This window comes from Macaca mulatta, chromosome 1 (assembly GCF_049350105.2).
Source record: "Macaca mulatta isolate MMU2019108-1 chromosome 1, T2T-MMU8v2.0, whole genome shotgun sequence".
NCBI classification, from domain to species: domain Eukaryota; kingdom Metazoa; phylum Chordata; class Mammalia; order Primates; family Cercopithecidae; genus Macaca; species Macaca mulatta.
The window spans coordinates 205,554,242-205,581,328 of record NC_133406.1 but is presented as its reverse complement, the minus strand read 5'-3'; the positions used below and the strand labels follow the sequence as shown (position 1 = coordinate 205,581,328).

Sequence of the window (27,087 nt, the reverse complement as noted above, 5' to 3'; positions counted from 1 at the left end):
GGGATTCTTCATGTTCAGAGGTCCACCGAGAACTTCAGCTCACCATGACTTTCCCTTTTCAATGGTACCACTGCAGTCAGGTGCAAGATGGTGATGTGGACCCCTCACTGACATTACACCCAATTCTCCAGATTGTCTTTCCACTAACTTCTTTCATTCTTCCTTCATCACTGCGTCATGGTCCCTTTAAGGGAGCAGCCATAGTTGAGTGGTGGGAGCAGCTGCTGGCAGCAAAGAGACTTGCAGGATTTGGCCTACCCAAGGCCACTTACCGCGCACGCTCAGGACCGGGGGCTTGGTGGGAAAGGAAGGAGGGACTTAGGGTGCGCCTGCGCATCAGGGGCGCGCGCAAGGGGCTGATTTGGTGATCCCTTTAAGAAACCGCAGGCGGAGGAATTTCTCTGAGAGAAAATAATCCTACTCACGGGGCCCTTTGGAGGCCATTAACCCCCCGAGTCCCGGCCCCCCCCAGTCCCCGGGCAGGCCCTCCCGCCCACGCGCGGACCCGTGGGATCTCAGAAGCTGCGGCCCGGCGCGCGGCATCCGCCCCCTCCCCACTCTCGGCGCAAGGCCCGGCCGGGTCCAGGGAAGCTGCCGCGAGGCGGCCGTGCCTGCAGTGTGGGCGGGGGCCGGGGGCCCGAGAGGTACCGCCGCCACCGCGCGGGGAGCCGCAGCGGTTCCGAGCGGGGCCCAACATGGCGGAGAGAGAGGTGGAGTCCGGCCCCCGAAAGAGGGTAGGTGAGGTGAGGCTGAACTCGGGCGGCGGGGGGCGGGGCGCGGCCCGGGGCCGGGAATGGGCCATACTCAGGTTCGTGTAGGGGTCGCCGAGGCCCAGTTGGAACAAGGTTGCGGGCAGGTCTGAGGCAGCCTGGGGTCCGGAGCGCGCTGGCGAGCGGTCCCTCGGCAGGTGGGACAAAGATTTGCTGCTGGGTGCGGGGGGGAAGGGAGGGGGCCGTTGTTTGCCTTCCTCCCCCCACCTTCCCCAGCACTGGGGTGGGATATCTGGGCCCGGGGAGGGGAGGTGTCAGATTCGTAAGTGCATCTTTAGTCCATCAGAGTGTGGAAGTTTAACTGGGGAGAGGTCAGGTGGGGGTGGTGGTGGCGGGAATAAGTCGTGGAGGGGTCTCAGGAGAAATAACCGGAGGGTTCTTCAGTAACACCATCGCGAATTCATTTTCCTGCCTCCTTTCCCCTCCCCCCATAGCCGTTATGTAGACCAAAGTAGGGGTGGGGGTCTTACCTGTGAAGAAGTGGGATCGTTGGCATGTCCTGATTTAGGAGAAAGATTTTGGCTACTATGAATGTCATGTTCTAACCTAGCCTCTTACTCGTAATTAGAGTAATACGTGGAAGAGTATGACAAGTTTTGTCATAACAGGGATGTACCCAATCAACCTGCAGAGGTGAAGCCAATTCTACATAGGAGTTGTTTGAATACCTTTTAAAGTTTGTCTGGAAACTTTTCTTATTTAATTTTCAGTGGTTTTTTTCAGATGGCGAACAATACTGTACTATCGATTGAGCAATATCCCTCACTTTTCTTTTACTTCCTCCCCGCTTAGCATAAGAAGTAAGTTTCCTTTTAGAAGTCTTCCTTTTGGGAATGGTTTCAGAAACGATCAATTAGCAAAAGGGCAAAAAATTACTACTTTATGAAGAATGGCCTTTCAGCTTAGCGTAAAATTAATCTCATAATGATGCTATAGCTGAAGCTTTTTGTGCTTACTATGTGCCTGGCACTGAGCTAAGAGCTTTATGTGAAGAATTTAACTTCATAGTAACTCCACGTAGAACCTATTTGGAGATGAGGAAATTTAGGTGTTGAGGGCTTAAGTAATTTACTTAGATCACACAACTAGGTGCAAGGTTGAGCTAGGATTTGAATCCAGGTTTGTCCCAACTGTAGTGCCTGTGTGGGATGCCACAGAGGAGTTTAATCTATGTTTCTCTTTTTAAAAGCTTCAATTGTAAATGACCAAAGTAGCAGCAAGTATTATTTTTTCCAACAATTTATTAGGAAAATATTTTGAACTATCCGGCAGAATTATAAAACTTACAGGGAGCAGCCATGCACCCAACCGCCTAGATCGTACGGTTAACAATGCATTCTGGACAGGCGCGGCGGCTCACGCCTGTAATCCCAGCACTTTGGGAGGCTGAGGCGGGCGGATCACTTGAGGCCAGGATTTCGAGACCAGCCTGGCCAACATGGTGAAACCCCATCTCTACTAAAAATACAAAAAACCCGGCGTGGTGGCGGGTGCCTGTAAATCCCAGCTATTCGGGAGGCTGAGGCAGGGGAATTGCTTGAACCCGGGAGGCGGTGGTAGCAGTGAGCCGAGATCGGGCTACTGCACTCTAGCCTAGGTGACAGAGTGAGACACTGTCTCAAACCCCCCCTCCCCAAAAGAATTGCATTCCACTTGTTTTATCATGTATTTACTCCTCTATCCCTCTTTTTGTTCATCAGTCATGTTATTTTAATGCATTTTATTGTAGTGTTTTGAACAATAAATGTTTACCGTTGATAAGTTTACAAAATGTTGGATTCACCTAATGCAATAATTAGTCGTAGAGCAAGGTAAGCAGTATGATGGTATGTCCAAATAATTTTGTAAGTATAAATGTTGGTTATGGAATGCATGGGTTTTGAAATTTTAAAAATTTCAAGTTGTGTTCAGTTTTGAACTGGATCCTTACTGTGCTTGGATGAAGACATATGGCAAATAGTCCACCAATGAAAATATATAGGGTAAATTACTTCAGATATGTAATGTTAATTCAGGGAGATTTCTGCATCCAGTTGCTGGGAATGTTGTCATTCACCTTCGGTACTAAGATGTTGTAGGATATTCTAGAAAACATCTGTGCACTTTGACAACAAATTCAGCTGGATTTTAAATATTTTCTAGCTCTTGTAGTACACTTTAAAGATGTTACTGGTCTTGTGAATCTTCTGCTAAAGGAATGCTGGAAAAGAAAAAAAGATTCCACACTGGTAGCAGTAAAAACTTTATTATTATTATTGTCTTGCTCTGTCACCCAGGCTGGAGTGCAGTGGCGCAATCTTGGCTCATTGCAACCTCCACCTCATGGGTTCAATTAATTCTGCTTCAGCCTCCTGCATAACTGGGATTACAGGCACGCACCACCATGCCTGGCTAATTTTTGTATTTTTAGTAGAGATGGGATTTCGCCATGTTGGCCAGACTGGTCTCGAACTCCTGACCTCGGGTAATCAGCCCACCTCAGCTTCCCAAAGTGCTGGGATTACAGGTATGAGCTACCGGGCCCGGGCCAAAACTTAATTTTATTTTTAACAACCTATAACATATGCAGCACTTGTATAGGTTTCCACCATTATTTTGCCAGTTTCATCACGGAGGAATGTTACATTCATTAATTTTTGGAATTAATGGGGTTAATTAATTCCAAAGGTTCCAAATTAATTCCAGAGGTTGAGGTGGGAGCATTGCTTGAGCCCAGGAGTTGGAGGTTGCAGTGAGCTATGATACTGCTGCTGCACTCCGGCCTGGGTGACAGAGGGAAACCACCTCTCTAGAAAAAGTAAAAATAATACATAAATAATATTTTTTGATCCGTAATTCATTTTGTTTTTGATATTTCATTAGAATGTTCAGTATGATTGTCTTAAATAGTATAAGAACTTTTTTCCATTTTTTTTGGTGTGTGCCAAATTACACATGGATTCCGTATGTATACTCCAAGCTGATTAATGGGGACTATGCAGTACCATGTCTTTGGAAATTGACTGCCTTTAGGGAGTTGAAACAAACTATCCACATAGAGTGAGATAGTAACTTTAGGCTATTCAATCAGAAATTGTATCGATGACATGGTATTGTACTTAATAATGCTTACTGCTTTTGACCTTTGTAATCATGTCACAGAAAAGTTGCTAAGCACCTGTGCTATTTCATAAGCTGTATGCTAGGCATTGTGCTCTGTTACTTAGGGTCATTTAGGATAATATATGCTGGCTCTCCTGATAAATTGTAAACTCCTTTAACATAGTATCTATTTCATTCATCATATCATATCTGTTACTTAGGGTCATTTAGGATGATATATGCTGGCTCTCCTGATAAATTGTAAACTCCTTTAACATAGTATCTGTTTCATTGCTTTTTGCTTCTCAATATCTTGTGACTTTTACACAATAGGAGCTCAAAAGACTTGCTGATTTATTTTTGTAAGAAAAGCTTACCTATTACAGCAGAGGCTCTGTGGGTTGAGTACCAAGTTCTCTGCTTTGTAATTTTGAGGGACTCTGTAAATCTTTCATACCATCCTTTACTCCCCAAAGTTCTCTCCCATGGATCTAGATTTAGGGATCTTCTGATTGTTCTGGATTATGGTTAGATGGGCAGGTGACTGCATTTTTGTTGTTGTTGTTTTCGAGACAGAGTCTCGCTCTGTCACCCAGGCTGGAGTGCAGTGGCGCTATCACAGCTCAGTGCAAGCTTCGCCTCCTGGGTTCACGCCATTCTCCCGTCTCAGCCTCCCGAGTAGCTGGGACTACAGGCGCCTGCCATGACGCCCAGCTAATTTTTTGTTTTTGTATTTTTAGTAGAGATGGGGTTTCACCGTATTAGCCAGGATGGTCTCGATCTCCTGACCTCGTGATCTGCCCACCTCGGCCTCCCAAAGTGCTGGGATTACAGGCGTGAGCCACCACACCCGACTGGTGATTGCATTTTAAGACTATCGGGTTAACAACCTTAAATTCTAGGTAGGCCTGCCTGATGTCTTGTTTTTATATTTGTGGGCAGTTGGAACAATTGTATTCAGAATATGCTAGAATGCTAGTCTCTTCAATTTGTGAACACGGGGGAGCTGAGTATGTAGGTGGATCAGCACTATATTCATCTACCATCTCTGGTATAGAGAGAATTAAGTTCATATCCTAGTGCCTATACATGAAGGCGTTATAACAAGCGTCACACCCACACTTTAAAGTTGGCATATTATTTAATTTTTTTAGATGATAAAATTTTTGTTTTCTCAAATAGCTTTTAAGACTCAGGTAGGGCCGGGCGCGGTGGCTCAAGCCTGTAATCCCAGCACTTTGGGAGACCGAGACGGGCGGATCGTGAGGTCAGGAGATCGAGACCATCCTGGCTAACACGGTGAAACCCTGTCTCTACTAAAAATACAAAAAACTAGCCGGGCGAGGTGGCAGCGCCTGTAGTCCCAGCTACTCGGGAGGCTGAGGCAGGAGAATGGCGTAAACCCGGGAGGCGGAGCTTGCAGTGAGCTGAGATCTGGCCACTGCACTCCAGCTCAGGCGACAGAGCCAGACTCCGTCTCAAAAAAAAAAAAAAAAAAAAAAAGACTCAGGTAGGCTTATTATAAATGATTGAGTTATTTATGCATGGCTACTATAATAACAAGTATGTTATGAAGTATGAGGTCTAACTAAATCTGGCAGCCATATTTTGTTGTAAAATCCTTGTCTTTTCAAAGTTTACTTACAAAATAATAACTTTTATAAATGTGAATATTACCTGGTCTAGTAAGTTGTATTCATTTTCATACTTAAAATTCTCTGTATATTAAGTTTGAGATGTATATATCTGGTATGGTTTAAAAAGAGAGAAAGCATATGTATAAGTAGTATGCTTCCATTTTTTCTGAAAAACAAAACAAAATGACCTTTCTTCCCTCCTCACATTTGTGTCTATATATGTTTGTGTATGTATGAACTTAGAGAAAATTGGGGAGGACCCAGGTCAGGATATTACCATTGATTACCTTCAGTGGATAGGGAGGAGAAAGGAAAGAGAGTTTAAGGGTGAAAATTTCACAAAGTGGAAAAAGTGTTCATGGTATAATGCTAAGTGAAAATGTAGACTATAAAATGTTATCTATTAACATAATATACATGTGTGAAAATTGAACATGCATATAGACAGTAGAAAATACGAACAAATGAAAGCATTGACTTCATGATGTGATGGGATATGGAGAAGTTTTGTTTTGAATTTCTGTTATTTTAATATTTTATAATAAAATAATTGCAAAAGATTGATCCCTCTTAATTCCTTAATGAACTTTTTCTCTTTTCTGTCTTTTTGCTAAATGTATTACTTAAAAACATGGCGGTACATATCATTAAAATATTTGCGGTTTATATGTATGCAATGTAAATAATTTGCTTTGAGAAAGTATTGACTTTTTTTTTTTTTTTTTTTTTGAGGCAGAGTCTTGCCCTGTTGCCCAGGCTGGAGTACAGTGGCGCGATCTCGGCTCACTGCAAGCTCTGCCTCCCGGGTTCGCGCCATTCTCCTGCCTCAGCCTCCTGAGTATCTGGGACTACAGGCGCCCGCCACCACGCCCGGCTAATTTTTTGTATTTTTAGTAGAGATGAGGTTTCACCATGTTAGCCAAAGATGGTCTCGATCTCCTGACCTCATGATCCGCCCATCTCGGCCTCCCAAAGTGCAGGGATTACAGGCTTGAGCCACCACGCCTGGCCTTGACTCTGTTTAGAGACCATTTGAAGAGGCCATTCAAATACAGTGATTTTGTGGTGTTTTCACACTGCTTCCCATCTTGTAACACACGGAGGCATCTGTAAATAATGCTACTTGTGGCTGGGTACGGTGGTTCATGCTTGTAATCCTAGCACTTTGGGAGGCCAGGGCAGGAGGGTGGCATGAGGCCAGGAGTTTGAGACCATCGTGGGCAACATAGCAAGACCCCATCTCTACAATAAATTAAAACAATTACCCCAGGTTTAGTAGCATGTGCTTGCAGTCTTAGCTACTCACGAGGCTGAGGTGGGAGGATTGCTTGAGCCTAGGAGTTCGAGGTTGCACTGAACTATGATTGTGCCACTACACTCCAGCCTGGGTGACGGAGCAAGAGAGACACTGTCTTTTTTTTTTTTTTTTTTTTTTAAAAAAAAAGGAGAGGCCATTCTAATATTGAGAATGATTCTGAGTTGTTTTCACATACTGCTTCTTCCCATCTTGTAATAAGCAGAGACATCTGTGAATAATGATAATACTTGATATTTATAAACCCTTAAGTGCCGGTCATTTTTCTAAGTATTTTACATGTGATATATTTTTCCACTACAATTATTGTCCCATTTTATAAGTTAGGAAACTAAAGCACAGAGAGATTTGCTGGAGATATGATGGCTAAATCAGGATCAATTATTATTTAAACTGGTCTTATTTGATCATATAGGTTAGAACTTTTGTTTATCCAGAAATATTATGGTTAGTTTTTATATTCTTATTTGTAAAATAAAGCACATAATTCTTTATCTGGAATGTATGGATGTTAGAATAATTTGAATTACACTCAAACAAAGTTGATGTAAATTACTTCTCAGGAATCATTGTTAGCTTGTTCCCAAAGAAATACATTTTTGTTTGAGATCATCTTAAAATACGTATTCACAGCTCACATTTATTTTTTAGAAAATATACACTAAATATTTTGAAGCTGTGATTTACTTTAAAGATTATATTTGTACTTTTATTGACAATGGAAAGATTTTCTTTTTTCTTTTCTTTGTTTTTTTTTTTTTTTTTTTTTTTTTGAGACACAGTCTTGCTCTGTCGCCCAGACGGGAATGCAGTGGCGTGATCTCAGCTCACTGCAACCTCCATCTCCTGGTTTCAAGCAATTCTCCTGCCTCAGTCTCCCGAGTAGCTAGGATTACAGACATGCGCCACCACGCCTGGCTAATTTTTGTATTTTCAGTAGAGATAGGGTTTCACCATGTTGGTCAGGCTGGTCTTGAACTCCTGACCTCATGATCCGCCCGCCTCAGCCTCCCAAAGTGCTGGGATTACAGGCATGAGCCACTACGCCTTGCCAGAAAGGTTTTGTTACTAAAGAATGTGTAAGTAGATAAATATAAAATTGCAGTTTCTATGGATACTTAAGAAGTATTTTTGAATTCTGTATTAGGAGAACAGCCACTATTTAAAGAAGAGTGATATTTCCCTTAAAAATTCTGATTATTTTACTATGAGCTAACTGTATGTAGTTACTTTAGCAAAGCAGAAAGGCAGGTATTGTATAAATGTATTGTAATCAACGTAACAAAATTGCTGATACTTGATCATTTGACTTAAAAAAAAGACACTTTTATGTGGCTTAGCCATTAGTAAGAGCATGGGTTTTTCAAAGTCAGTTTATGGTATAATCTCTGGAATTTAGCAAATTTGGGGTAGCAACAGTTCTTATCCAATCTTGTCATACCTATACCCCCTTTCTTAGGAAATATTTATATTGTTATTTTAATTTCATTCATGTCATCTTTCTGGCTTCCTAGAAGTTTTAGCTAGCTGCCTTTGACAAAAGATAGTCCTTTTTTTTGTTTTGTTTTGGTCTATCCAGCATGTAGAACCCAGTACCATCAGTTCTTTGAGGTCAAGAATCGTATGTGTTTTTCTTTCTTTATGCTTCCCAGTATGTCTTACAAATGTAAGTATTTTAATACTGACATGCATATTACACATTTATAAGCAAAAAATTAATTTACCATTCCTGTCTCATCTAACTACTCATTTCTGTCCCTCCATCTCTCCCTCCTTCCCTCCTTCCCTCCCTTCCTCCTTTCTTTCTTCCCTCCTTTCCTTTCCTTCCTCCTTCCTTCTTTTCTTTAGTTGAAATAATTTCAAAGAAATAACACACATCACATCATTTAATCTACAGATACTTCCATGTGTATTTTTTTTTTTTTTTTGAGACGGAGTCTGGCTCTGTCGCCCAGGCTGGAGTGCAGTGGCCAGATCTCAGCTCACTGCGAGCTCTGCCTCCCAGGTTTACGCCATTCTCCTGCCTCAGCCTCCCGAGTAGCCGGGACTACAGGCACCCGCCCCCGTGCCTGGCTAGTTTTTTGTATTTTTTAGTAGAGACGGGGTTTCACCGTGTTAGCCAGGATGGTCTCGATCTTCTGACCTTGTGATCCGCCCGTCTCGGCCTCCCAAAGTGCAGGGATTACAGGCTTGAGCCACCGCGCCCGGCCCTTCCATGTGTTTTTAACAAGCACAACCACAATACTGTTATACCTAACAAAAGAGTTCCTTAATCTAGTCTGTGTTCAGACTTTTCTTATTCTTTAAGTGTCTTTTTACACTTGATTTGTTTAAATCACCCAACTAAGAGTTACACATTTCATTTGGTTTATATGTTTCTTAAGTTTTTCTTAACCTTAATCATCCCCCTGCCCTTTTTTTTTCGTTTTCAAATGGAGTTTTGCTTTTGTTGCCCAGGCTGGAGTCCAGTGGCGCGATCTCGGCTCACTGCAACCTCCATCTCCTGGGTTCAAGCGATTTTCTTGCTTCAGCCTCCCGAGTAGCTGGGATTATAGGCATGCACCACCAGACTTGGCTTATTTTGTATTTTTATTAGGGACAGGGTTTCACCATGTTGGCCAGTCTGGTCTCGAACTCCTGACTTCAAGTGATCCACCCACCTCCACCTCCCAAAGTGCTTGGATTACAGGCATGAGCCACTACACCCAGCCAATAATCCCCTTTTTTAACTCATACCCGCTGTGCTCCTTTCCCATGCTATTTACTTGTTGAAAAAACTAGTTTATTGTTCCAGGAGAATTTTCCACATTTTGGATTTGGCTGATTGAATCCTTGTTATGGTATTTAACATGTTCCTCTACCCCTCATATTTCCCACAAATTAGTAGTTAAATACAGAGCAGTAGTTCTGAACTTTGGCTGAAGCTTTAGAATTATCTGGAGAGCTTTTAGTTATCTTGATCCCTGGGCCGGATAAATTAACGAGAGCCCATGCGGTAAAATGTCATCTCAATATTTAAAAAAATTTACCAAGTGATTTCCATCTGTAGCCAAGATTGAGAGCCCTAGTTGGTAGAGCTTCATGAGTTTAGGTTCAGTTTCTTTGGCGAGAAATGCTTATAAAGAGTGATTATATAATTTATTTGCAATCAGACAATTTCGAGAATGAAAAGGGGTGCTATTAATGATTATACAGAAGGAATAGTTTAAACTGGAATTGTTCTAGACAAATTAGAATGTATAGTCACCCCATTAGATGGGGCTGTGAATTCTTGTTGGATCATTCTAGGAGGTGACATAAGTGGTGGTTCTACTTTTAGTGATACTAAATGGATCATTTGGTTTAGGTTCTGTCAGTGGGATCCGAATGTAATTTATTTTTAACTTTTCACTTAATGGATTTATCAGCCAATGATAATTGTTGCCTGTATCCATTATTTCATTAGAAGAGTGATTTTTTTTGGTCATTTCTTTTGTATTTATTAACTGGAATTCTTTCATAAAGAATTTCCTCATCAATTATTTGGTTACCTTGTAATATGGTTTGTAAAGAAAAAGCAGGATAAATGCTTATTTTTTCCCCTTTATCAATAATTTTCAGAAAAATGAAATTGATGCCCACCCTCACAACTCCCAAAGGTGGGGTTTGGGAGGGAATATCATTATGAACCCATGAGTTTTAATATATGTGATACATTCTGATTTATCATAGTCATTTTGATGTTTAATTTATTGTATCTTTGATGATTGGTGGTCTCTTAAATTAGTTTCCTAAGGCTGCCAAAAAAATTACTACATACTTGGTAGCTTAAAACATCAGAAATTATCTCACAGTTTTAGAGGCTAGAAGTCCAAAATCAAGGTTCTAGGGAAGAATCTTTGCTCGTCTCTTCCATTTTCTTTTTTTTTGAGATGGAGTCTTGCTCTGTCTCCCAGGCTGGAGTGCAGTGGCGTGATCTCGGCTTACTGCAAGCTCCACCTCTCCGGTTCACACCATTCTCCTGCCTCAGCCTCCCAAGTAGCTGGGACTACAGGCGCCCGCCACCACGCCCGGCTAATTTTTTGTAATTTTAGTAGATACAGGGTTCCACCGTGTTAGCCAGGATGGAATCTCTTCCATTTTCTTGTGGCTTGGTTGGTATTCCTTGACTTGTGGCGGCAAAACTCCTGTCTTTGCCTTCATCTTTCCATGGTCGTCTTTCTATGTCTTCTTTTCTGTCTCTTAGGGTCTACCTTATTCCTGGGTGTTCTCATCTCAAGATCCTTACCATAATTACCTCTCCAAAGATCTAGTCTGCTCACATACTGTGGTTCTGGGTGGACATAAGTTTTGGGAGCCACAGTTTAATCCACTACAGTTTTTTTTGACCCCTAAAACTTCATTTACATCCCATATGTAAAATAAATTCACCTCATCCCAACATCCTCAAAAGTCTTGACCTATTACAGCATGAACTCTTGTTTTTTTTTTAGACGGAATTTCGCTCTCTCGCCCAGGCTGGAGTGCAGTGGTGGAATCTCGGCTCACTGCAACCTCCGCATCCTGGGTTTAAGCCATTTTCCTGCCTCAGTCTCCCAGGTAGCTGGGACTACAGGTGCGTGCCCCCATGCATGGCTAATTTTTTGTATTTTTAGTAGAGACGAGGTTTCACCATGTTAGCTAGGACGGTCTCCATCTCCTGACCTCGTGATCTGCCCGCCCCGGCCTCCCAAAGTGCTGGGATTACAGGTGTGAGCCACCACGCCTGGCTACAGCATGAACTCTTAAGTCCAAAATCTCCAAATATTATAACCTCAAAAAGTTTCAAATCTCATTGTCTAAATCATCTAAATTAGGTAAGAGTATGGACCTGGCATGATTCATCTGGGACAAAATTCTCCATCTGTCACCTGTGAAACTAGAAAACAAGGTATCTGCTTCCAAAATACAGTGATGAGAGGATGAGACAGTTGTAAGATAGACATTCCCATTCAAAAGGAAGACAATGGAAAGAATAAAGGATCTTTGGTTTCAAGCAAGTTCAAAACTCAGCAGGACAAATTTCTCTAGGTTTCAGGGCCTGAAAATAATCATCTGTGGCTTGATCCTCTGCCCTCTGGGCCCATGGAGACTCTGCAACTGTTGTGGGCCTGTTTCTTCTCCACCCCCACCCTCCACTATGCTGCTTGCCTTCAGTCATTTTTACTTTTCCCCAAAGGGGTGCACGTGTTTGCAATTGAGTAGCTGTATTAGCCCATTTCTTGCCTATAAAATCCCAGAAGTTAGACACTTTAAAAAATTTTGTCCCATCTCTGTTCCTTTCAGTACAGGCTTATAGCATTTTTGTTGGTATGATATTCTTTTTTTTTTTTTTTTTTTTTTTGAGATGGAGTCTCACTCTGTCCCCCTTGCTGGAGTGCAGTGGCTGGATCTCAGCTCACTGCAAGCTCCGCCTCCCGGGTTCAGGCCATTCTCCTGCCTCAGCCTCCCGAGTAGCTGGGACTACAGGCGCCCGCCACCTCGCCCGGCTAGTTTTTTTGTATTTTTTAGTAGAGACCGGGGTTTCACTGTGTTAGCCAGGATGGTCTCGATCTCCTGACCTCGTGATCCACCCGTCTCGGCCTCCCAAAGTGCTGGGATTACAGGCTTGAGCCACCGCGCCCGGCCGGTATGATATTCTTTAAAACCTTGTCAGTCTCCTTACATATCAAGGGGATCCATATCATTAGACAAGAGGATTCTTCACAGCTCCTTAATGATAACTCCATCTCCATTCCTCGTTTCTATTGAGATGATTGATTGGATTCATGAGTCACACTGCTAATATCTTCAGCATATGGTTGTCCAGCCATGTGGCCTGCTCTCTAGAACACACTTTTCTAAACAGTGAATTTCCTAATTTCTACCTCCTTTGTATTCTGAATAATCTGAGAACCTCCCAATTAATCGTTGTTTCCTTTTGCTTAAAGTTCCTTCTTCAATTTATCTCTTTCCTCTTGTATTTTACTATAAATACCAAGGAGGAACCAAGCTGTACCTTCAACACTTTGCTTGGAAATTTCCTAGGCTAAATATTCAGGTTCATGCCTTCCAGATTCTCCTTTCTATCCAACAGTAGAACATAATTCAGCCACTTTATAACATAGATCACCTTTCTTCCAGTTCCCAGTCACATATTCTTTATTTACTTCTGAGACAGCAACAGAAGCATCCTTAACCAAAATATTGATAAGAACCAAAGTGTTCATGATTCTGTGTATGTATTCTCTAAGACTACAGAAACTTTCTCTTAGTTGCTCATCACATCCTTCTAAACCCTAACCAGAATTGCCTTTGACATCAATGTTTCTACCACCATGTCTTTAAGGCAGTGTATATTTTTTTAAAATCAGGCATCTCAAAACTCTTTCAGCCCATTACCCAATTTCAAAGCCACCTTTACATTTTCTTTCTTTCGCTCTTTCCTTCCTTCCTTCCTTCATTTCTTTTTCTTTCCTTCTTTTCTTTCTTTCCTCTGTCTCTCTCTCCCTTCCTTCCTTCCTTCTTTCCTCTTTCTCCTTCCTTCCTTTCCCTCCCTCCCTCTCCCTCCCCTTCCCTCCCTTTCTTTCTTTTCCTCCCTTCCTTCCTTCCTCCCTTCCTCTCTCTCTCTTTCTCTCTTTGTTTCTTCTCTCTTTTCTTTCTTTGTTTACAATTTTTTTTTTTTTTTTTTTTTTGAGACGGAGTCTCGCTCTGTCACCCAGGCTGGAGTGCAGTGGCCCGATCTCAGCTCACTGCAAGCTCCGCCTCCCGGGTTCACGCCATTCTCCTGCCTCAGCCTCCCGAGTAGCTGGGACTACAGGGGCCCGCCACCATGCCCGGCTAGTTTTTTGTATTTTTTAGTAGAAACAGGGTTTCACTGTGTTAGCCAGGATGGTCTCGATCTCCTGACCTCGTGATCTGCCCGTCTCAGCCTCCCAAAGTGCTGGGATTACGGGCTTGAGCCACCGCGCCCGGCCTGTTTACAAATTTTTTAATAGAGATGGTGTTTTACCATGTTGAACAGGCTGATCTTGAACTCATGGGCTCAAGCAATCCTCACACCTCAGCCTCCCAAAATGTTGGGACTACAGGCGTAAGCCATCATGCCTGGCCCACCTTCACATTTTTAGCTATTAAAGCAGCACTTCACTTCCATGTACTAAAATCTGAATTAGTTTCCTAGGTTTGCCATAAGAAATTACCACAAACTTGGTGGTTTAAAATTACAGACATTTATCATCTCACAGTTCTGGAGGCTAAAAGTTTGAAATCAGGATGTTGGCAAGGCCATGCTTTCTCTGAAGGCTTTAGGGAAGAATCCTTCCTCATCTCTTTGAGCCTCTGGTGGTTTCATGTATTCCTTGATTTGTGGTAGATTACTCCAGTCTTTGCCTCTGTCTTTACATGGCCTTCTCTCTTTGTCTGTCTTATCTTCATTTCTGTCTCTTCTAAGGACACTCTTCATTGGATTTAGGGCTCACTCTAATTCAGGATGATCTCATTTCAAGACCCTTACATTAACTACACCAGCAAAGAACTTTATTCCAAATAAAGTCATATTCTGATGATCTGGGTGGAACTACCTCTTGGGGACCACAATTTAACCCACAACATGGTCTTCAAGGTTGGCAGTTCGATCCTTTTTAAAAATTGCTTTTTTTATGTTTCAAAAATTACCCATTGGGTGCAGTGGCTCACGCATGCAAGCCTAGCACTTTGAGAGGCCAATGTGGGCGGATCACGAGGTCAGGAGATCAAGACCATCCTGGCTAACACGGTGAAACGCTGTCTCTACTAAAAATACAACAAATTAGCCGGGTGTGGTGGCACATGCCTGTAATCCCAGCTACTCAGGAGGCTGAGTCAGGAGAATCGCTTGAACCCAGGAGGCGGAGGTTGCAGTGAGCTGAGATAGTGCCACTGCACTCCAGCCTGGGTGACAGAGCAAGACTCCATCTCAAAAAAAAAAAAAAATTAAGTTTAAAAAAATGTGTTAAAATGTACATAACAAAGTACAGTAAGCCAGGCACAGGAACACAAAAACTGCATCTTGTCATTTAATGTGGAATCTAAAACAATAGAATTCATAGAAGCAGAGAGTAGAATTATAGTTACCAGAGCATGGGGGATGGAAGGGAGGGACAGGAAGATATTGGTCCAAGAGTAGAAAGTTGTAGTTAGGTGGTGTAAATAAGTATTTAAGGTGATGGATATGCTAATTTGCTTGATTCAGTCACTCCACACTGTATACATACCTATGTATAAAACACCACTATGTACCCCCTTAATTTTGTGCAATTTATAACTTGTCAAAAAGCAAATCATATAATAAATATACATATAATATAACCTCTACCATTTTAACAACTTTAAGTGTATAATTCAGTGGCATTAAGTACATAAACAATATTGTACAATCATCACCATTCTCTACACATTATATAGTAACTCTGCGTGGTCCCTCACCCCAGCCTCTGGTAAACTTTAAATTACTTTCTGTGTCTGTGAAGTTGCCTATTCTAGATATTTCATGTAAGTGGACTCATAAAATATTTGTCCTTTGGTGTCTGACTTATTTCGCTTAGCATATTTTCAAGGTTCATCCAGTTATAGTATGTATCAGAACTTCTCATTCCTTTTTATGACTGCAAAATATTCCATTGTGTGCATATACATTTTGTTTATCCATTTATCCATCAATAGACACCTTTTGGCTATTATGAATAATGTTGCTATAAACATTGGTGTATAGTGTGTGTTTGGATTCTTGCTTTCAGTTCCTTCTCGTATTGCGATGGTTTTAATGTGTTTCTTTTAAAATTCATGTTAAAATTTGATTTCCAATATGGCAGTATTAGGAGGTGGGGCCTAGTGGGAGGTGTTTGGATCATGGGGACACTGCCCTAATGAGTTGTTATAAGCAAGGTTCCACCTTTTGTGTGCCTCTTTGCCCCCTTGCCTTTCTGCTTTTCCATGCTGTGGTGCAGCACATGGCCCTCACCAAAAACTAAGCAGACACCAGTGCCATGCTTTTTGACTTCCCAGCCACCAGAATTGTGAGCTACATAAACCTCTTTTCTTTATAAATTACTCAACCTCAGGTATTCTGTTACAGCAAGACTAAACAGACTAGTACAGGTATATACCTAGAAGTGGATTTGCTGGGTTATATGGGAATTCTATTTATCCTTATTTATTTATTTATTCATTTTTTGAGACAGGGTCTCACTTTGTTGCCCAGGCTGGAGTGCAGTCGTGTGATCATGGCTCACTGCAGCCTCTACCTTCCTAATTTAAGCTGTCCTCCCACCTCAGCTCCGCAAGTAGCTGGGGCTACAGATGTGCAACACTATGCCCAGCTAATTTTTGTTTTTCTTATAGAGACAGGGTTTGGCCATGTTACCAAAGCTGGTCTTGCACTCCTGAGCTCAAGCGATGCACCTGCCTTGGCATCTCAAAGTGCTGGGATTATAGGTGTGAGCCACCACACCCAGCCTGTGTTTATCTTTTTGAGGAACCTTTTGCACAGGGGCTGTAGCATTTTCCATTCGCACCAGCAATGCGTGAGGATTCCAGCTTTTCTATATCCTCACCAATACTTGTTATTTTCTGTTTTTTGTTTGTTTGTTTGTTTGTTTTGAGACAGAGTCTTACTCTGTCACCGAGGCTTTGGAGTGCAGTGGTGCCATCTCAGCTCACTGTAACCTCCACCCTTCACCTTCTGGGTTCAGGTGATTCTGCCTCAGCCTCCCAAGTAGCTGGGATTACCGGTGTGTGCCATCATGCCTGGCTAATTTTTTTGTAGTTTTACTAGAGATGGGGTTTCACTGTGTTGGCCAGACTAGTCTTGAACTCCTGACCTCAAGCGATCTACCTGCCTAGGCCTTTCAGAGTATTTTATTTTTGGTTAATAACTGTCCTAGTGTGTGTGAAGTGGTATCTTTTTTTTTTTTTTTTTTTTTTTTGAGACGAAGTCTTGCTCAGTCGCCCAGGCTGGAGTGCAATGGCGCGATCTCGGCTCACTGCAAGCTCTGCCTCCTGGGTTCACGCCATTCTCCTACCTCAGCCTCCTGAGTGGCTAGGACTACAGGTGCCCGCTGCCACACCTGGCCAATTTTTTTTGTATTTTTAGTAGAGATGGGGTTTTACCATGTTAGCGAGGATGGTCTTGATCTCCTGACCTCGTGATCCACCTGCCTCGGCCTACCCAAAGTGCTGGGATTACAGGCGTGAGCCACTGCGCCCGGCCTTGAAGTGGTATCTTATTGTGGCTTGGATTTGAGTTTTTCCAGTGACTAATGATGCTGAACATTTTTTCATGTGCTTATTGGCCTTTCGTATAGATTCTCTGGAGAAATGTTATTTAAGTTCTTTGTGCATTGTTGGGTTGCTTGTCTTTTTGTTGTTGAGTTTTAGGAATTGTTTTTATATTCTAAATATTAAACTCTTACCACATAAATAGTTTACAAATTTTTTTCTCATTCTGTAGATTGTCTTTTCACCCTCGTGATAGTGGCCTTGATGCACAAAATTTTTTTTTTTTTTTTTTTTTTTTTTTTTTTTTTTTGAGACGGAGTCTCGCTCTGTCGCCCAGGCTGGAGTGCAGTGGCCAGATCTCAGCTCACTGCCAGCTCCGCCTCCCGGGTTTACGCCATTCTCCTGCCTCAGCCTCCCGAGTAGTTGGGACTACAGGCGCCCGCCGCCTCGCCCGGCTAGTTTTTTGTATTTTTTAGTAGAGACGGGGTTTCACCGTGTTCGCCAGGATGGTCTCGATCTCCTGACCTTGTGATCCGCCCGTCTCGGCCTCCCAAAGTGCTGGGATTACAGGCTTGAGCCACCGCGCCCGGCCGATGCACAAAATTTTAAATTTTAATGAAGTCCAATTTGTAGTTTTCTTTTGTAGCTTGTGCTTTTGGTATCATATTTAAGATGCTGTTGCCAAATCTAAGTTCATGTAGATTTTTCCCTATGTTTTCTTCTAAGAGTTTTAGTGTTTAGGTCTTTAATTTAGGTCTTTAATCCATCTTGAGTTAATTTTTGTTTATGGTACAAAGTAAGTGTCCAGTTTCAATATTTTGTGTATGGATATCCAGTTTTCGTAGCACCCTTTGTTGAAGAGCCTGTTGGTTCTTTCCCCATTGAGTGGTCTTGACAACCTTGTTGAAAGTCAGTTGACCATTTTATCAGTCAGTTTGGGCTGCCGTAACACAGTATCATAGTCTGGGTGGCTTAAACAACACATTTATTTCTTACGTTTCAGGAGGCTGGGAAGTCCAAGATCAAAGTGCCCACGAGGTAGGTTTTATTTTCAGGCCTTTTCTCTTGGCTTGTAGGTAGCCACTACCTTGCTTTGTGCTCATGTGATTTCTTAGTGTTTGTGAGGTGAGAGAGAGTGTAAGCTTTCTGGTGTTTCTTCTTAGAAGGGCATTAATCACATCATGAGAGCTCCACTCTCACTACCTCATCTAGCTAATTACCTTTTAAAGTCCCCCTCTCCAAGTATTATTACATGGGGAGTTAAGGCTTCAACTTATGAATCTGGGGAGGAGGGATACAAACATTCAGACCATAACAACGACAAATGTGAGAGTTTATTTCTAGACTTTCAGTTCTGTTCTATTTGTCTATGTGCCTGTTCTTGTGTACTACACTGTTTTGATTACTGTAGCTTTGTAGTAGGTTTGAAATTAGGAAGTAGGAGTCATCAAATTTTTTTTTTCAAGATTGTTTTGGCTATTTGGGATGTGCTGAAATTGCACGTGAAATTTAGGATGGCTTTTTCCTATTTCTGAAAAAAGAGTTATTAGGATTTTGACAGGATCAAATTGAATTTGTAAATCGGGGTAGTTACTGTCATATTAACAATGTTAAGTCCTCCTGTCTGTGAACATGGGATGTCTTTCCATTTATTTTGATCTTCTTTTATTTCTTTCAGCAATGTTTTGTACAAGTCTTTTAATGTACAAGTCTTCTGCTTCTTTGGTTAAATTCATTCTCAAGTATCTGTCAATATAATCCACCATATTAGGAGAATGAAGAAAAAAAAAGAACTCACTATAGTCCTTTGTATCTGTGGGTTCCACATCTGCAGATTCAACCAACTGCAGATCAAAGATATTTGGGGGGGAAAAAACAAAAGATAATACAAATTTATTCCTGAATCAAGGACCAGAGGAAAAAAAAATACAAAATTAAAAAATATAGTATAACAACTGTTTGCATAGTATTTGCATTGTATTAGGTGTTATAAGTAATCTAGAGATGATTTAAATTGTATAGGAGGATATGTGTAGGTTATATGCAAATACTATATATAAGGGACTTGAGCGTTCAAGGATGTTGATATCTTTGGGGGGTCTAGGGTCCAGTCCCCCACAAATACTGAGGAATAACTACATCATCTCAGTTGATGCAGAGAAAGCATTAAAGAAAAGCCAACATCCTTTCCTTTGTAAAAGCATTTTAATAAATTAGGAAAAGAGGGGAATTTCCTCAACATGATAAAGGCTACCCATGAAACATCATTGCTTACATCATATTCAGTGATGAAAGCTGAGAGATTTTATCCTTAGATCAGGAACAAGATGAGGATGCCTTCTTTCACCATGTCTATTCAATGTAGTATTAGAAGTTCTAGGCTGGGTGCCGTGGCTCAAGCCTGTAGTCCCAGCACTTTGGGAGGCCGAGACGGGCGGATCACGAGGTCAGGAAATCGAGACCATCCTGGCTAACACGGTGAAACCCCGTCTCTACTAAAAAAATACAAAAAACTAGCCAGGCTTGGTGGCGGGTGCCTGTAGTCCCAGCTACTCGGGAGGCTGAGGCAGGAGAATGGCATAAACCTGGGAGGTGGAGCTTGCAGTAAGCTGAGATCTGGCCACTGCGCTCCAGCCTGGGCGGCAGAGCGAGACTCCATCTCAAAAAAAAAAAAGTTCTAGCCAGAAGGTAAGCAAGAAAAAGGAAATAAAAAGCATTCAAATTGGAAAGGAAGAAGTAAAACTGTCTCTATTTAAAGATAACATGATCTTGTATGTAGAATACCCTAAAACTACACCAAAAACAAAACAAAACAAAACTTTGCAAGTTAGTAAGAAATTCAGTAAAGTTGCAGGATACAGCATCAACACACAAAAATCAGTTGTATTTATATACACTCTAAATGAACAATCCCAAAAGGAAATTAAGAAAACAATTTCAATTACATTAGTGTCAAGAAGAAAAAAATACTGAAACACCCGTATCCTTTTGACTTAACTCCAATAGTCCTTGAAAGATTCCTCCCTGTCTGCCAAAAAAACAGAACCAGGCTCATCTATACATATACTACCTCAGACTTGGAATTAACCTGTTTTGCAAGAAGCCTCAGTACCTTTCGGTGGAAAATGGTATCTGGAGATCACAGCCTGAACTCAGACAAGCTTTTTGAAGTTAGAATCTTTCTGAGATGGTATAAGTTGCTTATTTCCCATTCACTCCTGGGCCTGCCTGCCTCTGTCTGTCTGCCTTTTTTTTTTTTTTTTTAAGAGTCTGTTGCCCAGGCTGGAAGGCAGTGGCATGATCACAGCTCACGGAAGCCTTGACCTCCTGGGCTCAAGCAATCCTCCCACCTCACCCACCTGAGCAGCTAGGACCACAGACAATACCCCCATGCCTGGCTATCTAAATAATTTTTTTTTTTTTTTTGGAGAGAGAGCGTCTCCATATGTTGTCCAGGCTGGTCTTGAACTCCTGGGCTCAAGCAGTCCTCCACCTCTGCCTCCCAAAGATTATAGGTGTGAACTACCCTGCCTGGCCCTAGCTTATCTTTCTGTTTTGGCATTGAAATTCTTCTCTTTAAGAACACTGAAATAATCTAATAATCACCAAATCTAATGGATGCTTTTCAGATATTATTTTATTTGACTTTTCTTAGATCTTTATTTGACCTTTCTTATTTCTGTTGCCCTTCCTTCCTCGACTTTTTCCTTGTTTTATGAGATGGCATTCTCATGGTTCTCTTGAATTGCTCTTTTTGCATGCTCAGTAAGTGTTATTCCCTCAGCTTCTATTTTTTTGGGCAATCTCTTCTACAGTAGTGGTTTTACTTAATTTTTTTTTTTCACTTAATGTTTTTTAAGAGATGAAGTCTTGCTATATTGCCCAGGCTGGCCTTGAACGCCTGGCCTCAAGTGATCCTCCTGCGTTGGCCTCCCAAAGTGCTGGGATTACAGGCATCAGCCACTGGCTTATAGTAGTAGTTTTAGGATCTACCCATTAAGTACATTATGTGATTTCCATTTTACTTCTTTGCTTCTGTTTTTGTCTTTAAAACTAAAAATCTTGTGTTTTTGCTGTCACACAAATACTGCAAATTCAGTGTCTACAACTGAACTCTTACTTCCTTCTTCCCTGCCAATTACTTGCTCACACACCTAGTGCCCTCCCCTTCTCATCTGGTTATTTTTCCTATTTATTTATTTTATTTTTATTTTATTTTATTTTTTTGGGGATGGAGTCTCGCTCTGTCACCCAGGCTGGAGTGCAGTGGCGCGATCTCGGCTCACTGCAACCTCCATCTCCTGGGTTCAAGCGATTCTCCTGCCTCAACCTCCCATGTAGCTGGGATTACAGGCATGCACCACCATCCCTGGCTAATTTTTGTATTTTTAGTAGAGATGGGGTTTCACCATGTTGGTCAGGCTGGTCTCGAACTCCTGACCTCGTGGTCTGCCTGCCTTGGCCTCCCAAAATGCTGGGATTACAGATGTGAGCCACCACTCCCGGCCTATTTTTATTTTTATTTTAGAGACAGTCTTGCTGTGTTGCCCAGGATGGAATGCAGTGGCAAGATCATAGCTTTCTGCAGCCCCAGTCTGTTATTCTTCAGATATTATCTCTGTTAGTTATTGGCTTCTAGTCACCCAAGTTAGAAACCTGTGAGGCATCTTTTGTTCTTCCCTTTCCCTTACTATTTAGTTTTAATTGCTAAATCTTGTTGATACTACATCAGGTATGATTTTGAAAACCTTTTTGATTTTCTTTTTTCTTTTTTGAGACGGAGTCTTGCTGTGTAGCCCAGGCTGGAGTGCAGTGGCGTGATCTCGGCTCACTGCAAGCTCCGCCTCCCGGGTTCACGCCATTCTCCTGCCCCAGCCTCTTGAATAGCTGGGACTACAGGCGCCCGCCACCTCGCCTGGCTCATTTTTTATATTTTTAGTAGAGACGGGGTTTCACCGTGTTAGCCAGGATGGTCTCGATCTCCTGACCTCGTGATCCGCCCGCCTTGGCCTCCCAAAGTGCTGGGATTACAGGCGTGAGCCACGGCGCTCGGCCACCTTTTTGATTTTCTACTGCCACCACCTTAGTTCTGGTACTCATTTTGCATGTTTTGTCTTTTGACTTTCCTTGCTTTTACAACTCTTCTTTTCACACTCCCTTCTTTACTGTTTCCTCTGCCCCATTCATTTTTATACACTGGAGACAGGTTTTTCTTCTAAAATGAAAATATGTTTATCTCTGAGGTAACAAGTTGGCTCCCGTATTATTCCAGTTCTCTAAGGTGGTTACTGGTCAGAGTTTCTTCCTGTGGCAAAAGGCAGCTTGCCTTAAAACTCTGACTCATCAGAAATTTACTTTTTCTTTGTGGGAGAGTTTCTTTCTGATTATCTTTGCTATTATCACGCTAGCTTTGGTAGAGGCCCTGCTCGTGCCCCCAGCCTCTGTGTGGACAGAATCTTTGCCTAATTCCACCCAGCACAGCTGAGACCAGGCTGTGATTATTTTAAAACAAAACTTTATTAAAAGCTTAGTATAGTAGGGAATTGCAGAACAAATATGTATGTGTTTATGTATGTTTTATGTGTGGCTGATCTAGGAGAAATAGGCAGCATCTACTTGCTGAGCTTTCAGTCGTCTCATGGTGAGCAGAGGGCATCTTTTCTTTGAAGCTTGGAAGCAGGTTGAAATCTGGGAGAAATAACTTACTTTTTTTCCCCTTTCTTCCAAGGACCTTACTTCATGACCTATAATTTGTGTCCTGGCTGACTAAAATTGGGAATGTCAGTTCTCTTTAGGAGATACAGTCTCCTTCCTGCACAGATTTATTGTTACTCTGTCTCCTGTAGAACAAATAGACCATTAGTATAGGAGAGATTCATTCATTGAACAAATATTTAGGGCATGTGTCAGACATGGTTCCAAGTGCTGGACAAAGAATAATAAGGAAGTTAAGATTTGTGCTAATGGTGGGGGTAAGATAGAAAATAAAAAAGAAATAGAGAAAATAATTTTAGGTAATGAAGAAAACAGGACAGCATAAGATAATATGATAGTGATTGAGGTAGGAAGAATAGATAATCCTCTGAGCATGTTGGTTTTTGTGTATGATCTAAAGAGTATGATCTCTTAAAAAGATTCTTTTGGCTCCTGTGTATGAGGTGAACTTCAGGGAGCAAGATGGAAAACAGAGGGTCAGTTTGGAAGCTATTGGTATAATTCAGGTATGAAAGTAATCATTGGAGTAGGGTGTAGATGATGAGAATTGGTTGGGATATATTTTGGAGGTACAGTCAATAGGACTTGTTGATAAATGTAGTGAAATAAGACCTCTGACCCCTAGGTAGCAGGGTCAGTGCTAGATAGTTGGTGGCACCATTAATTGAGATAGGAAAACTGGGGAAGGAATATGCAGTGGTTGGGATGAAAGAGGAAGCTATTATTTCCTTACTTTAGATCACTCTATTGATTTAAAAATTGGTGATTATTTAACACCTACAGTGTAGTCTAAATCAGGGGTTCTCAACGTTGGCACTATTGGCATTATGGACCAGGTAATTCTTTGTTGTGGGGTATTGTCTTGTGCATTGTGGGATATTCAGCTGCATACTTAACCCACTATCAACTAAGATGTCAGTAGCACTGCCCCACTAGTTGTGGTAACTAAAAAGATCTCCAGACATTACCAGTATCTTCTGGGGAACAAAATTGCCCCTGGTTGAATATCACTGGTCTAGATACTTTTACCATATATCCTAAAGACCTTTTTAGATTGTTGTATTCTATATATAATAGCTGCTTTTCATACCATTCACTTATATAAATTATGATAATATATCATAGTGATTGACTTGCCAGTTTTCTTTCTTTTTTTTTGTTGAGATGGAGTCTCGCTCGGTTGCCCAGGCTGGAGTGCAGTGGCGTGATCTCAACTAACTGCAACCCCTGGTTCCCAGGCTCAAGTGATTCTCCCACCTCAGCCTCTGGAGTAGCTGAGATTACAGATGCGCACTACCATGCCCAGCTAATTTTTGTATTTTTAGTAGAGTCGGGGTTTCTCCATGTTGGCCAGGCTGGCCTTGAATTCCTGACCTCAAGTGATCCACCTGCCTTGGCCTGCCAAAGTGCTGGGATTACAGATGTAAGCAATCTCGCCTGGACTGACTTTCCAGTTTTCTTGTCTTTTTAAAAATCATATTTTATTCACCCATAACTACTGATTATACTTATGCTTAGCATATTTCTTTCTAGGATATTTCTTTGCAGGTGTATGTTTTTACATGGTTGATATCACATGTACATACATGTACAGTTCTGTTTCCTGATTTTATTTATTTAGTTAGTTTTTATTTTTTTAGAGATAGGATCCGACTCTGTCACCCAGGCTGGGGTGCAGTGGTGCAATCATAGCTCACTGCAGCCTTGAACTCCTGAGCTCAAGGGATCCTCCTGCCTCTCCAATAGGTAGGACTATAGGTGCATGCCACCATGCCTGGCTTATTTTTCATTTTTTATTTTTTGTAGAGATTGGGGTCTTGCTGTGTTGCCTAGGCTGGTCTTGAACTCCTGACCTCAAACAATCTTCCTGCCTCGGCCTTCCAAAGTGTGTTGGGACTATAGGAACGAGTCACCATGCCTGACTGGATGAAAATATTCTAGAATTGATTGTGGTAATGGTTGTACAACTCTGAATATACTAAACACAATTGAATTGTGCAATTTAGATTGATGAGTTATGTGGCATTTGAATTATATCTCAATAAAGCTGTTATTTTTAAAAAAGAAGCTAAACCAAATAGCATTATATGTAGTTTCTGTCTGTAGCTCTAGTTCTGTATAAATTAAATTAACTGGTTGAGGCATGTGATAAATATTTTTGAAATAAGGTTTATTGCAGTATAATTTATATAGAGTAAAATTCATCCTTTTATTATACGGTTCTGTAAGGTTTGATAAATGCATATTGTGGTGTAACTAGCACTATAATCAAGATGCAGTACATTTTCATCACCCCTCAGATTCTTTTATGCCCCTTTATAGCCAGCGTTTCCCCATCCTCTGCCTCTAGCAGCCACTCAATCTGTTTTCTATTCTATAGTTTTCCCTTTTCAGAAGATCATGTTAATCATACTTTACAGTGTGTTGCCTTTGAGTTTGGCTTTTTTCACTTAGCATCATGTGTTTGAGATTTATCCATGTTGCATGTGTCTTACTAATAGTTCATTGTATGGATGTACTGAATTTGATTATTCAATCAGTTGAAAGATATTTATGTTGTTTCTAGTTTTTGGTGATTATGAATAAAATCACTATAAACATTTGCCTATAGGTTTTTAAAAAATATACTTTTTTTTTTTTTTTTGAGTCAAGGTCTCTCTCTGTGGCCCAGGCTGGAGTGTAGTGGTCTAGTACAATCTCAGCTCACTGTATCCTGGGCTCAGGTGATCATCCTCTGCATCCTGGGCTCCTGTGATCATCCCGTCGCAGTGTCGGAGTAGCTGGGACTACAGACACGCACTACCACGCCTCTCGAATTTTTCTATTTTTAGTAGAGATGGAGTTTCTCCCTGTTGCCCAGGCTGGTCTCGAACTCCTGAGCTCAAGCGATCCACCTGCCTCTGCCTCTGCCTCCCGAAGTGCTGGGATTGCAGCCACCGCACCTGGCCAAAAATATACTGTATTTTTAACAAGAACACACTACCTTTAACAATTTGCTGTTAGAAAGAAAATTTAAAGCAAGATATTTCATTCCCAGAAAGACTTAATGAAAGGAAGATGCTTATTATGTTGGGCCTAATTTCTTCTCATATATAGTTTTTCAAATTTAATTCTTTCCACAATGAATTTGAGGCAGATTACAAAAAGATATATATGAGTAAAAGAAATAAGGGTTGTGACAAAGGAAAATACAGATAATTCTAATGTGATTGATCAGAGAATATGATTAGTTAAGTATGTTCTATTATTAAATGGAGAGAATATTACTGCATCTGCCAAGAAACAACATTTTCTAGTCCTGATTCTAAAGGTAATTTCAGATGTGATTCTTCACTGAGTAATGTCTTCAGTAATGTTTTCTTTTTAACAGAAAAATTCAGCCTGAATTTCTTGTCTATAGGTTTTTATGTAAACATGTTTTCATTTTTCTTGGGTAAAAAGGAGTAGGATTACTGGATTATATAAATACTGTATGTCTTCTTATATTGTGTTTTGAGAGTTCTTTATATATTTTGAATACACATCCTTTATTAATGTTTTGAAAATAATTTTCTCCCAGTTTATGGCTTGTCTTCACTTTCTTTTTTTGCAGAAATAGGGTGCCGGGTCTTGCTTTGTTGCTTAGGCTGGTCTCATATTTCTGGCCTAAAGTGACCCTCCCACATCAGCTTTATTTTCTTAAGTGTTTTTCAAAGAGCAGAAAATTTTTATTTTGATGAAGTCTACTTTATCAATTTTTTTAAAGGATTATGCTTTTTGTGTCATATCTAACTTCTGTGCCTTTTAGCATTTTATTTTTTCTGTCTGCAGATGTGTTCCTACCTGTTCTTCCTTCAAGAACCAGCTTTTTCTTTTTTTTCCCCTTTGTCTCCAGACATAGCTATAGTTATTATCAATAATAGTAGTGGTAGTGATTGTTACTTTTTTTTTTTTTTTTTTTTTTTGAGACAGAGTTTCACTCTTGTCAGCCAGGCTGGAGTGCAATGGTGCGACCTCAGCTCACTGCAACCTATGCCTCCTGAGTTCAAGCGATTCTCCTGCCTCAGCCTCCCAAGTAGCTGGGATTATACCTGCCACTGCGCCTGTCTAGTTTTTGTGTTTTTAGTAGATACAAGGTTTCACCATGTGTTGGTCAGGCTGGTCTTGAACTCCTGACCTCAGGTGATCCAACCCACCTTGGCCTCCCAAAGTGCTGGGATTACAGGCGTGAGCTACCATGCCAGGCCGTGATTGTTACTATTTAGCAGGCCCTTTTTGCACCACATTCTTGCTTTGATACCATAGTATTTTTATTTAAGTCTTACAAGTAAAAGCA

At 41.3% G+C, this 27,087-nt stretch overlaps 1 protein-coding gene across 13 annotated transcripts in view; it reads left to right on the top strand.

Moving 5' to 3' along the window:
• The first annotated feature begins 358 nt into the window (after nucleotides 1-358).
• ZMYM4 (zinc finger MYM-type containing 4) overlaps nucleotides 359-27,087 on the top strand; it is a 161,057-nt gene continuing 134,328 nt past the window's right edge. For 3 of the 13 annotated variants that reach the window (XM_077992888.1, XM_077992835.1, XM_077992827.1), the window contains exons 1-2: nucleotides 359-734; nucleotides 24,579-24,724. Coding sequence is in view for 2 of the 13 variants with exons in the window: in XM_015135088.3 (XP_014990574.3) it covers nucleotides 696-743 (48 nt within the window). In the remaining 11 variants the exon portion in view is untranslated. 13 annotated transcript variants of the gene reach the window in all.